This window comes from Pan paniscus, chromosome 1, assembly GCF_029289425.2.
Source record: "Pan paniscus chromosome 1, NHGRI_mPanPan1-v2.0_pri, whole genome shotgun sequence".
In the NCBI taxonomy this organism is placed as follows: Eukaryota; Metazoa; Chordata; class Mammalia; order Primates; family Hominidae; genus Pan; species Pan paniscus.
Genome location: NC_073249.2, coordinates 44,377,307 through 44,390,041, shown reverse-complemented (window position 1 = coordinate 44,390,041; position 12,735 = coordinate 44,377,307). Strand labels below are relative to the sequence as shown.

The following is a 12,735-nucleotide window of genomic DNA, read 5'->3' as shown; positions in this document are numbered from 1 at the left end:
GCGGTGGCTCTGCAGAGGGATACCCAAGTATAGCCCCACCTTCTGCAGGCCTATGGTTTCACATGGCCCTGGGGTCAAAACCCCTATTTTTTGTTTCACATAAATTCAAGTTCATGAATTAACAGATGACTGCAAAGTTCCTGGTTCATCTCCTTGTTCTTGCCAGTCTTCTTTTATCTGCTTTGCATCTGTTTCATCCTCCTCCGTTTCTCCTCCCTCCCTCTTTAATTGTTATTTTCCCCATTTTTCCTCTTCTCTTCCTCCTGTCCTCTGTTCTTCCCTCTTGTTCTCTTTATCCCTGTCTTTCCCTCCCCTTGGTTTGGTTTTCATCATTGGCCTCTCCCCAACACTCCCACCCTCCCACCTCTTCCAGATGTTCCACCCTGGCTTTCTGTCTCCTTACCCCTGAACCCAACATTCTCAGCTCAGAAGCCTGGGCCTGCTGCCTGGACCCAGTGATGAGAATCCTTATCTGAGGATAGGGAACTGCAGCCTCTGTACAAAACAGCTGTAAGTGGTTCTCTACCTAGGAATGGCTCTGCCCAATTTCGAGGTATCTTTGCAGAATCAGAGCCTAACATGTGCTGAATCCAGAGTAGTTGCTAGAAGAAAACCTGATTTACTTCTTCCTCTCTTAAATAGCAGAGTCTGAGCTATGTTTGTCCTCAGACCTGAAGGAAATAGCATCCTGGATGGGGCAATGGGCTCCGGTCGTCTCACGGTTCTCCCAGGCTTCAGTTTAGCAGTGTTGAGCATGGGGGTTGTCTAGAGGTCAATGCCTTCATACTTGTGCTTTGTTTTTTGTGTTTTCCTCATCCTCCCTGCCCCCTCCCCCTCATCTCCCCTGCTCTCTCCTCCTTCCCCAAGTACCCAGTGCCCCTAGGCGTTTCCGAGTCCGGCAGCCCAACCTGGAGACAATCAACCTGGAATGGGATCATCCTGAGCATCCAAATGGGATCATGATTGGATACACTCTCAAATATGTGGCCTGTACGTTCTGCCCTTCCCTTTCTCTTAGATAATCTGGGAACCAGAAACCCCATTCTCACCACTTTTCCTAAGAACTCAAGGTAGAAAGCCTGTGGGTGCAGATGGCATTGTGGAGGGATGGAGGGGCCAACGCAACAGTTCCCAATAGGATTAGGGGAGGCAGATGGGACTCAATCCCTGCTCTCCTTTCATAGTTCTGCCTGCAGGGAGCTTCTAGTCTCACTGATAAGACAAAGGGACCTCCAGTCTAATGAAGGAGACAGCCATGCCTTTAGGGATCTTTTGTAGTCTCCAACACGTACAGAGTCTAGGAGAGAGAGTTCCTCAAGCTCTGGAGCTTCCACCTGATGGGGTAGATAGTATACTCACAGGAGTCCACAGACAGTCAGGACACCCCTTGACAAGATGTCATTTATGATAAGGCACCTGCATGTAGAGCTGCCCGGTGACTGTGGGGTGACCCGAATCAGGAGCCTGGGTTGGAAAGACCCCACCTCAAGAGCTCAGCATCACCATGCAGGGACAGGAGTGCCATTACATTTGAAACACTTTAGGCCTTCAAAAGTAGGTAACATACCTCGTTAGGAAACTCAAAGAGCCAAATGTTGTGTTGTTAGCAATTTTAATAGCCAACTCTGTGCTTGTATGCTGTTCTGAATTGATCTCTGGACCAGACCCTTTCACCCTTTGAGGTCCATTGAATAGGCATTTTACAAAGGAGGCATTAAGAATCAAAAGGCCTAGTGGCATTGTCCTAGTTCTGTTTGAAAGGAAGAAAGAAAGTGAAGAGTTTTGTCCTTGTTGAAAGGGCTTAAGAATATAAACAGAATCTTTCTGAATCAGCCACATAACTCTGCAGTGAGCTAGAGACAACAGGATCAGTGAAGAAGGATTAACCCTGGGTGTAATCAAAGAGCCCGGAGGGAGTTCTTGCCGAGTGTTCTGCCTTTGAACCAAGCCTTTAAGATCACCAGGCAGGTGCCATCATTTCCCTTTCCAGCAAAGTCAGGAAAGTGTTCTTCCTCCAGCTTGCAGATTATATAACCCATCAATAAATGTTGCTAAAGTTTAATTCCACTTACCTGTCTCTCCCCAGTTAATGGGACCAAAGTAGGAAAGCAGATAGTGGAAAACTTCTCTCCCAATCAGACCAAGTTCACGGTGCAAAGAACGGACCCCGTGTCACGCTACCGCTTTACCCTCAGCGCCAGGACGCAGGTGGGCTCTGGGGAAGCCGTCACAGAGGAGTCACCAGCACCCCCGAATGAAGGTAGGTGCATGGCAGCAGCCCCTGGGGTAAAAGGTCCCAGCTAATTCCGAGGCCTAGAGAAACACTGAGATCTGTAGCTGGCTGCCTGGGATGGAGAGGAAATGAGACTTGCAAGTCCTCAAGCCCTCGGAAGGTGAGAACCCATCTTATGTGTGAGAGGTAGGTGCTGGCATTGTATCTGGAGCTCAGCTCTCCTTGGACCACTGTGGTCACACCTGGGTCCCCACTTGCCCTGACTTGCTCAGTCACTTGACATCTATCATCTTTCCTTCTTGTAGAGGAATAAGGAAGAGAGCATGAGTTGAGAAATGAGAGAAATCATAATGAGCTCCAAAGAACAGTGGGTGTTCACCTCTTGAGGGAGGCAGGAATATGATTGTGAGTGCTCCCATGAGGGCTCTGGGGACAACCTTCTTTCTTCGAAGGCACATGGGTTCAAGGAAGTAGGGGAAACTGTCATGATGACGCTGCTTACTGGCATCATGAGTAGAGCAGAGCATGTGGTCCTTCCTTGCAGCCTGAATTGGATGCATTGTCAGGCTGCAGAGAGGAGGAGGAGTTAGGAAACAGCCATTTGCCAAGCCAGCTTCACAAAGAGCAAATGAGTTCATCTCCTGGGTCCAGGCGTCATCTGGCAGCATTTCAGCCCCACCAGAGCTGCACCTGCCTGAGGACTCCACTAGAGGGGGCTCCAGGCTCACCCGCACACGCACTGGCATCAGGGGAATGTGCAGTCTGGGACCTCTCGAGGAGGCAAGGCTGCAAAAGCCTCAATACTGGCACACCCCCTGGGAAAGGCTGGGGACCCCCGTGTGTCTCCAGAGATACAATGGTCTATTCAACAGCCATTTCTTGAGTACCCACAATGTGAGGTGCCAGACACTGCCACACACAAGGGATATACAAAGGTAACAAGAAGCTCACACCATCTAGAGGGGGAGTCATCTATAAGAATATCTAATTGCATGTCTAAATGAGGGGGCGCAGTGGCTGGGCAGAGAAGGGGATTCAGTCTTCACGGGAAGACTCCAGAGAAGAGGTGATGTGAGTGGGCACTCTGCAAGCTGACAAGTCATCGTGTCTGGTGCTTTCCACAGAAGGGTCAGGTCCCGCGGCCTGGCCCAGGCCCAGACGGGGTCTTCTGAATACCACCCCTACCCGCATTCCAGGAGAGCATCAGTGCTGCCTTCTCTGGGGCTACCAGGCCCGCTGCGTCACCCCGGGATCCCAGGCAGCTTCACAAGCTGCCCACATCCTTCCCCAGCCCACCACTCTAGCCAGCAGACCAGCGCTGAGGCAGGAGAAGAGGGGCCAGGCAGAAGCAGAGAAAGGCTGACAGCCCGCTCTGCATCCCTCTCTGGTCTCAGAAACCAGGAGTGAGTCACACAACCAGCTCTCCCTCCTGCTGTGCTCTTCTGCACTCTCCCAAGCCCCTGGGCACTCGGGAAGTTTATTAGGGCAGGGGGACTTAGGTTAGTGGCTGATGTGTGTCTGTCACCAAAGGCCAGGCCAGGCCAGGCCATGATGCACTTTCTTGATTACTCAATTCTGCAAGTAGATAGATAAAGACAGCCCCTTCTTCCCTCCCTATGTGCACCCCAATACAGAACATCAGATAACAAAGCCCTATTGTCCAGCCCCAGTAACCACCACAGAGAATGTTCTGCAGCCCCAGGGGACAAAAGGACAAATAGAGGCTTTTTTCTTAACTTAGGGCTTTGCAGAAAATTCAAGAATTTCACTTAGGGCTCTCAGTCCAAAAAAAAAAGAAAAAGAAAGAAAGAAAAAAGAAAGGGCTCTCAGTCCAAACTTGGGTTTCTAACTTCATAAAGTCCAACTGGAGGGGAAGAATTGGAGTGACGGAATACCAGGAGAGGGGCTCCAGGCGCCATCCTTCAAAGTTCCCGCCTTCCAAGGTTGCGATGGTGTGGAGCGGGTGCAGCTGAACATGCTCCCTCTCTCCTATCCATCCCACTATTCAGCATCTTCCCCCAAAGACAGGAACCATCCTTTTGACTGGAGTTGGTGTCCTCCCACACCACCTACTCCTTATCCCCTCAATTCCTGGCATCATGGAGCGTCACCCAGCCTGCTCAAAGGTCATGCCAACCTAGCCAGAGCAGGACATGCTATTGAGGACAGAGCTGGGAACATAATGCTCTGAGTGGACTGTCCCTGCAGCCACCTTTTAGATGTCCAGTCCTTGAATCGAGGTAGAAACAGTGTGTTAGAAAGGTCTCCAAGGCCCAGGTGGAAAGGTTTCTGTAGGAACATGCCTGACTCAGGTGGAGTTGACCGTGAACCCTGAGTGCCAGTTGGCATCCTCAGGCCAGCAGCCAGCACCTGGCCACGCCGTCTGCATAAGGTTTGGGCTGGAACCTTCCCTGCTTTGCTTGTCCTGTGGTCTCACTTGTGCTCTGTTTTCTCTTCCCTTTTCCATCCTTTCTCCCTCTGTCTGGCCATCTTGGGCGCTGTGTTCTGAAGCTACTCCAACCGCAGGTACCGTACCAGCCGCGGAGGTAATGGGCATGGCATGGGGCAGCGCAGGCGGAGCCCAGCCCAGCCAGGGCGGACAAGGAGGGAGAGGCTCAGGCTGAAAGCATGCTCCAGACTCACCCTTTCAGTGGTTGGGAAGCCAGACTGTCAAGAGGGATGTGTGTGGAGGATGGGACCAGAGGAAAGCAAGCCCACTTTCCCCCCTTCCCAAACTATTTGCCCCCTGCTGAGTAGGAGAATGGCTCAGCGGGGGTCACACACACACCGTCCCTGACCTGCTCTCTGGAGCTGCAGTTTCATTCTGACACTGAGTAGATTACTTCCCGTTAACCACCTGAGTCCTTGCCTGGGCTTGACAGCTCAGAGCAGTGTCCCCAGCTGTGGCCCTAGAAGGCGCGCTGCAGCAGGAGCAGGGACAGCTGGCTCCTGGTGGGGCTGCCATCTCCTGAAAGGGTGAGCGCACTGTGCATGCCAGCTTTGCATGCTGCATGGGGGCCCGGCACTGGCTCTGCCAGCCACCACGGGCTCTGCTCAGTGAGAACAAGCAAGCATGTCCATGGATAGGGCCAGGTGCTCCAGTTCCTGGAGTCTCAGCAGGCACCGTGGGCTGATTATCTCCTCACCCTTCAGAAACCCAGCTTTTCCAAGTCTTTATCGTTAAGAACAGTCTCCACTCTCGGGGTATGGGAGGCAGATCTACAGTGGACTAAGGTGCTGGGCAGCTCTGGGCTTAGGACCTGCTAATCAAGTTACTCCTCTCCAGTCCTCATGTCATGGGTTTGAGGGTCATCAAAGGGCTCTTCATCACAGTCGGCCTGTCCCCAGGCTGGAGAAACGAGGCAGGGGACCCCAGGGTTCCTTTCCAGGCCCTCCTCTGAGCCTGAATTACATCAGATGGGAAATGAGAACAGGATTCACCCTGGCAGAGCAAAGGCTACAAGCAAGTGCTCAGCAGAGCCTCCTTACATGCCAGGCAGTGGAGGGAGGGCTGAGGACCGGGCCAGGAATCTGAGGGTTGGCTTATGAAGGGGATGCCACCTTGCCCAATTCGATTTCCTCCTCGCCTTTGCTTATTCATCCCCACCCCCATCCTAGGTTGATTCTATTTCTGTTGCATACCCTGCTTCCTTCAGTTTGTGTATGTTTTGCAGCCAGATCTGTGGATGGTGAGCTGCCATCATCCTTCCCTCTCTCCCTCAGTCCTCAACATTCACCCACCACCCCAGTGCCTCCCCACAAGGTCTGAACACCCCTGTGAAGATGTGAGGCAGAGAGGTGATCCCAGGCCTGGGGAACAGGGTGAGAGCCATCCTTGCCACACTGGGGGCCTCCCTGACTTCCTGCTTGAAGTTTACATAAGTCTCTCCCATGACGAAGAGGAAACGCAGGGAGGGCACCAGGCGAATCAGCTGCAAGCTCAATGGGGAAGCAGCTCCCCGTCCACCTCCCCTGTTCTGGCACCCTGGGACCCAAGGCAGGTGGGCCTGGTGGCAGGCAGTCTGTCTTGTTCAGTGGGCATCTGTGCCGGCCTGTGCTGTCCCTCTACTGAGTGGGTGAGAGGTATCTTTGCAATCACCCCACTTCCTACTTCCCATTTAGAAAAGATCTACACTCATCCAGCATGAGCTCACGGTCTCAATCAAATGTTTCCTGGGCTCCAGCTTCCATGTGACATGGCAGTGGAGGCAGATTGCACTTTTTTGGAAATGAGATGTGCTGATAACATCAGCTGTTCTCAGCTTTAAATGCGTAAGAACCTTCTGCACAATGAGCAGGTGCCAAGCAACGAAACTTGGGTTCCATGTTTCTGATGTGGGCCTGGCGTCCGGCCCACTGCTGTCTTCCCTCTCGTCCTCTCCAAACCTGGGCACTATTTCCCCAAACTGCCCTGTTCATCTCTCACCCAGTGAAGATAATCCCTCTCACCCACCTGTATCTACAGTCTCTTAGGATTGCTGCCCGTCTGTCTGACAATCTGTGATTTGGCCGGGGTAGTCAACACGCCATGTGGACATTTTTGGACTAAACCTTCCACCTTGGAATGTAAGGAAGTGCTGTTCTCTTCTTTGACCCAGCTCAGGTCTGCAAATGTTTGGTGGGCTCTTGATAAGTGCCCTGTTCCATGGCAGGTTCTGGGACAGAAAGATGAATGACACATGTCATCTCTCCTCAGTGTTCTCCATCTCATGCATGGTGCTCCCTGAAACCCACCTGGAAAACCCTTGGCCGCAGCCAGGGTGCCTTCCAGTGTGCATTAGGTCACAAAACTGTGAGGTTGACGCTGCCGTCTAGGAAGGGCCTTGTGCTTCCAGCTGAAGCCCACTCAGGATCCCCCCTTAGCTAACAGAGAGTCTCTGCCCGCTGTCCTTGGTCGCCAGGCTGATGGTCTCCACTGAGCACTGGCCAGGATTGCTTCCAAACCTGTAGCTCCTATTGCGGCAGGAAATGACATCCTAGCCCAGTCATGTGTCTGCCCAGCCTGGTGCTGCTCTGTTGGTAAGCCCTACTTCTCAGCTTCGTTGCTCTTCTATCCTCTCCTCCACCTCAGCCCCAGGGGATGAAATAATCTGAATCTCCTTGGACCTGAGCAGTGGAAGGTTTTCCCCATGGAACACTTGTCCTCCTCTCGTTCCCACCTGTACTAGCCCCCTGACAGCTCACTGCCTGACTCTTCTGCACCTTCCCTCGGAGGCTTTTCTTCTTTCCTCCACCCTCCCTAGCTCTCTGGAGGCCCTGTCTTGCCTTGGGACAATAGACACAGCTAATGAGTGGGTCGGAGATGTGCCAGCAGTGACCTTAGCCAGCTGAGGTTGTATCCTCTATGGTAGCTTCAATGGTGGGAGCCCCGGGGAGGCTGCCGGAAAGTGACACCTTTCCTCTCTCTCATCTCTTGCTCCCTCTTACTAAGCCTGAGCCAGACAGGAAGCAGCTAGGTAGCCATCATCAGAGAAAAATGCTTCCTTTCTGCCACACTTGGCAGAAGTGGCCATCAGGGGAGGGGACAATGCAGTGTAGAAACATCTTCAGAGCCATCTCTCATCCTTACCTCTGCCCAGCAGGGCCAGTGAGGAAAATGCTGTCACCTGGGCTCTCTTGACACCTCTGTCCCCCAGCTACTCACTGGAACATCCTGGGAAGTGTGTGCCCCCAGCTATGGCCCTGTTGGGGTATGAGTGTGTGTGTGTCTCTGTGAGTCTGAGGGCCACATGAGAGAGTGTAAAGCTTTGGGGAAGACTGACTTGGATTCTGGGGCCTGGGAAATGTAGCGCCACTGCACCTGTAGGAAGGGAAGCCCAGGCTCCTGCACTACGCAGTGTGATGATTCAGGTTAAAAGGGAGTGTTTGCTTTTTTGTTTTGTTTTGTTTACTTGAGGCAGAGTCTCACTCTGTCGCCCAGGCTAGAGTGCAGTGGCTTGATCTCGGCTCACTGCAACCTCCTCCAAAGGGAGTGTTTTCTAATGATGCCTTTTAGATAGTCATGAGAAGGGCTACCTTGTGAGCATTTGATTTGTCAGAAATTATTAGAAAATATACTATTGATAAGGAACTCCGGCAGGTGCACACTTTGGGAGGCTGAGGCTAGAGAATTGCTTGAGCCTGGGAGTTCAAGACCAGCCTGGGTTGCATGACAAAACCCCATCTCTACAAGAAATACACAAATTAGCCAAGCATGGTGGACCTGTAGCTGGACCTATAGTCCCAGCTACTCAGGAGGCTGAGGTGGGAGGATTGCTTGAGCCTGGGAGGTCGAGGCTACAGTAAGCCATGATCACACCACTACACTCCAGCCTGGGTGACAGAGCAAGATCCCGTCTCAATTAAAATAAAAAAAATCAGAGCAGTCCTGCCCAAGTAGACAAAATAATTTCTCCAGGTCTGTGCCAGCAGCACAGAGCAGCGGAAAGAGCCCATGTGTGTCTATGGCCATGAGAGCTGCAGGGAGCAGGCCTGGGAGAGAACTGACCTTTGCCCCATGGGTCTCTCAGGCTTTCCCATGTATGTGTGCACAGTGTGTGTGTGTGTGTATGTGTGTGTGTGTATGTGTGTGTGTGTCGGTGGGTGGGGATAAGTGAATTCCCTCTTGTTGAGTGTTTTTAGTGCTGAGATTATATTCCAGGCCTGAGGCCATCCTGGACTGAGCACAGCCCTAAATAAAGAATCTGAGAGGGAGAGTTGCCCCACCGCTCACCCCTCCGCACGCCGCCCTGATGTCTGTGGGTTGACCGGGGTTTGGGGAATATAGCATTGTGAGCTTTGAGCCTGCCCAGGAACCTCTGGAACATATGGGGCATAGTCAGCTGCCCAGTGTGACTTTGGTGACCAGCACCCTCGGGGCACAGTAGTACCTCTGATCTTATTAGCAGGGAAGCAGGAGTATTCCCTCCTTCTCCAAAGAGGGACTTGTAATTTTGGAGACCCAAGGGAATGAAAGGGCTTTTGCTGGGCAGGCTCTGGCTGAGAAGGCTTAGGATCACTTCACTCTCCCTTAAAAAAAGCTCTCTGGCAATTCTTTCTCTGGCATCCCTCCCTGCCCTAGCCCCTTTCTCGGGGATATTATTTTCCTGAGAGATTTGAGGCTGGGTGGGATTCCTTGGGAGTGAGAGTTAGCTGCCTGTGTTTTAAAGTCCCTGCCTACTGCCCCATTAGCATCAACACTAGAAAGTGGAGTGCTGTCAGATCACAGGAGATCCAGTGCAAGGAGGAGAGGTGGCTTTGTCTCTCTCTGCTTGGCCTCATTCTCATACTCTCAGCTTTAGCAAATATTAGATCTGCGGGTAAGGATAGGGCAGCCCTTTCCATGACCTTCTATATCAGGAAAGAAGACCTGTGAAAAAGTTGTCACATACATAAGCTTAGCCCTCCCAAGCTGACCAACATCCAAGGATAGCTTTGGGTGGGAGATGGGTGTCATGAGAGGGTTAGCCCAGATCTGAACAATTCTGTGCCCCATGAAGATTTATGCAGAAAAGAAGCCCAGCATGCGCCTCACTCTGCCTGGGACTCCTCTGTCTGCTGGGGGCTGGGAAGGTGGTGCTGCTGAGTGTGGGTCATTCCATTAGCTCCCTCTTCCCATGTTCTCGTGTGAACAGAAAGCACCTGGGGTACCTGGACCCAAAGTTCCTAGAGAGAAAGGCAGTTATAAGAAGTCACTTTGGATTAGTGTGGTTGCAGGAAGGGCCACCACTGAGCAGAGAAGGGAAAGAGAGGGAGGAGAGGCAGGGGAATGACCGAGGAGAGCCAAGACCGGAGGAGGGCGAGGGCGGGCAGAACGCCGTGCAAGGCTCGCCCGCGCAGAGTGGAGATTGTCCCCTCTCTGTCATCGGGTTTGGGTGGCTGTTTGGGCTCACACAGGCATGACAAAGGGTGATTTTGGAGTGATTGGTTGGGAATGGCAGGCCACTCTAGGCCTCTGCTGGACAGGGCCCCACCACCTGCCCACCTCTAGGCTGGGGCTCCAGGGCTGGACCCAACTGGTGCTGCTTGGGCCTGTGTCTGGGTGGCATCTGGCCAGTGTTTGGCCTGGGGCTCCATGCCATCCCTGGGGTCTGAGCGATTCAGCCCGTGCCCCCTTCCCGTCTCATCCTCACGCATCCTTGGCTGGGTGCATGCTGGGTGTTTCGAGCCACGCAGACCATGAGAAGAAAATGAAACACACACAGGGCTTCATTCTCTTCCTCTCCCATGGTTGTGTCTTCTGTTGCTGCGACCCGTCTGACCCAGTCCGTTATGCTTGGGGAGGCTCCTGATGACTAAGCCCCGTCTCCTCACCGGGCTGCCTGCCTTGCACGCGGGGGCCGTGTGTCCAGGCTGGGCACAGCCAAACCAACCAGACTTGGCTGTTTTACATTTCCCTCTCAGCTCCTCCCACATTGCCCCCGACTACCGTGGGTGCGACGGGCGCTGTGAGCAGTACCAATGCTACTGCCATTGCTGCCACCACCGAAGCCACAACAGTCCCCATCATCCCAACTGTCGCACCTACCACCATCGCCACCACCACCGTCGCCACAACTACTACAACCACTGCTGCCACCACCACCACCACGGAGAGTCCTCCCACCACCACCTCCGGGACTAAGATACACGAATCCGGTACTGCGCATCGCCCATGCTCCCCATCCCCTCCTGGCCCGCCTCCCCAGCGGCCTCCATACGAACCCACAGGCTCCCCCAGCGAGGAGGTGGGGTCTGGGGTGGTGTTTGCCACCACCTCCCTTTGTGTTTCCTTTGGAAACTCACCCGTGACTAGATGCTCAGTCCCGTAGCCTGGAGGCCCAGATCTCCCCAGCCTGGCCCTGACACACACACACTCCTTGGGTGGTCCTCCACCACTCAGTACCCCAAATTCTAGCTTCAGATCCCTGTTCCTTAACAGACGGCCAAGCTCCTTGGGCAGGGCCCCCAGGTTCCAGATGTTAGGACCGCCTCCAGCTACATGTCAGGCAGTCAGCTCAGAGCCGAGCACTCCAGAAGGAAGACAGTGTGAGGAGGGGAAAAGGACCAGATACTGTACAACTGGCCTGAGGGAGTTTCCTGCCCTGGCCACGTCTGCATCCGGCCTAGAGGCTGAGCAGCAGGGAGTGGCTGTGCCAGGCAGCTCTGTTCCCAGAACCCCTGTTCCTTCCTTGCCTCTCCTTCCGCGAGGAACACTTACAGACTTTTCTTTTACAAAGTCAGAGCTTCCAGGAAACTGTATTGCCAAGGAGGCCCTTAATGCCAACTCACATTCCCCAAGCCCTCGAATGCAGGCATGGAGGGAAAATTACGGGCATTCTCAGAGCCCCTGGTAAGAATCGATCCCAGGGCTGGTACGCTGAGCCACGAGAATGCACTGTTCCTGTATCATGCAGCCAGGCCAGGCAGCTCTGTTCTTCCAGTTCGGGGAGACCCCAGGGGAATTCAGCGATACTTCCAAGCACTGAGCATCAGTCTTTTATTACCAACAAGGGGAAGGTCTGTAGCTTCCTGAGCTCACAGGCCAGCTATAAAATCAGCGTGAGGCAGCCAGGAAGCACCCAGAACTCTTCTGCCACCGTTGTAGAATTGTAGGACCCAGTGGGCACCACCTTTGTCTCCTGGGCAAGTCCCTTTACCTTCCAAGGCCTCCTTTCTCCCACCCTGCTCCACTTTTCTCGGCCTCCTGAATGAGGATGGAGGCTTAATAGACATGAGAGGATTTTGTTTTCAGTTCAGTGACATAGAGTTAAGTGAGCTGTCAGGGAAGACGAGAGGCATAGCTGCTGTGAGCTCCTGAGACCCTGAAAATGCTGGTTTGCTTCACAGGTGCCATCTAGAACTTAACAGGCACTTTCGGAAAAAGTTGGCTAAGGAGGAACCTGCTGGGGTATTAGAAGCTGCCACCAGCGGGTTGGTGATTGATGTTCTTTGGGGCCACGGTGAGGCATCTTTTTCATTAAAGTGGGGCTTTGTGTCCTACAAGTGCTTTGAGTTCAGAAAAAAGATGAACCAAAAATGAAGAAAGGAAGTGGCTCTTGCTTCCCCAGCAAAGAGTTACTTGCCTTCTGAAACACAAGCCTTGTTGCCACATAGGACCAGCCCCTCCAGAGTCTCACTCCTCAAGTTCTGTGAGACGCTGCAGAGGACCTGGCCATGGCCTTGATCTTATCTAGACCTTGGGAATACCCCTCAACCATCCTCACCTCACTTCAGCAGAATGGCTGTCTAGGACTTTAAAAATGAATGTTCACCTTTATCGTGCCTTACATCTTGGGAAAAGATGTTTCATAAGTTTACTCCTCTTCTCAGGGTGAAATAGGCCTTTTTATTTGTCCTTCGCCTGTCTTTTTCAGATTTCAAGGGAGATTCCTTAATTCTTACATTCCAGGAGTCAGTGAGACAATCTATGCTTCCCCTCCCTGACCCTTTTTATGTTTCTCGGTGTTGATATTTCACATGCTTGGTCCTTCTCTTTGAAATTTTTAGTGCTTCCGGGTCATCATCCTGATCTCTCTGTGGCA

The 12,735-nt window shown here is 52.8% G+C and overlaps 1 protein-coding gene across 46 annotated transcripts in view; it reads left to right on the top strand.

Annotated features, from left to right (window-relative positions):
- NFASC (neurofascin) overlaps window positions 1–12,735 on the top strand; it is a 194,489-nt gene that overhangs the window by 158,320 nt on the left and 23,434 nt on the right. For 27 of the 46 annotated variants that reach the window (XM_063597585.1, XM_057301521.2, XM_034944720.3 and 24 more), the window contains 4 exons: window positions 868–990; window positions 2,087–2,260; window positions 4,745–4,759; window positions 10,616–10,849. In XM_063597585.1, the coding sequence (XP_063453655.1) occupies window positions 868–990; window positions 2,087–2,260; window positions 4,745–4,759; window positions 10,616–10,849 (546 nt within the window). The remainder of the gene's footprint in view (window positions 1–867; window positions 991–2,086; window positions 2,261–4,744; window positions 4,760–10,615; window positions 10,850–12,735) is intronic. The other 19 variants (XM_057301540.2, XM_063597656.1, XM_057301547.2 and 16 more) reach the window with 2 other exon arrangements.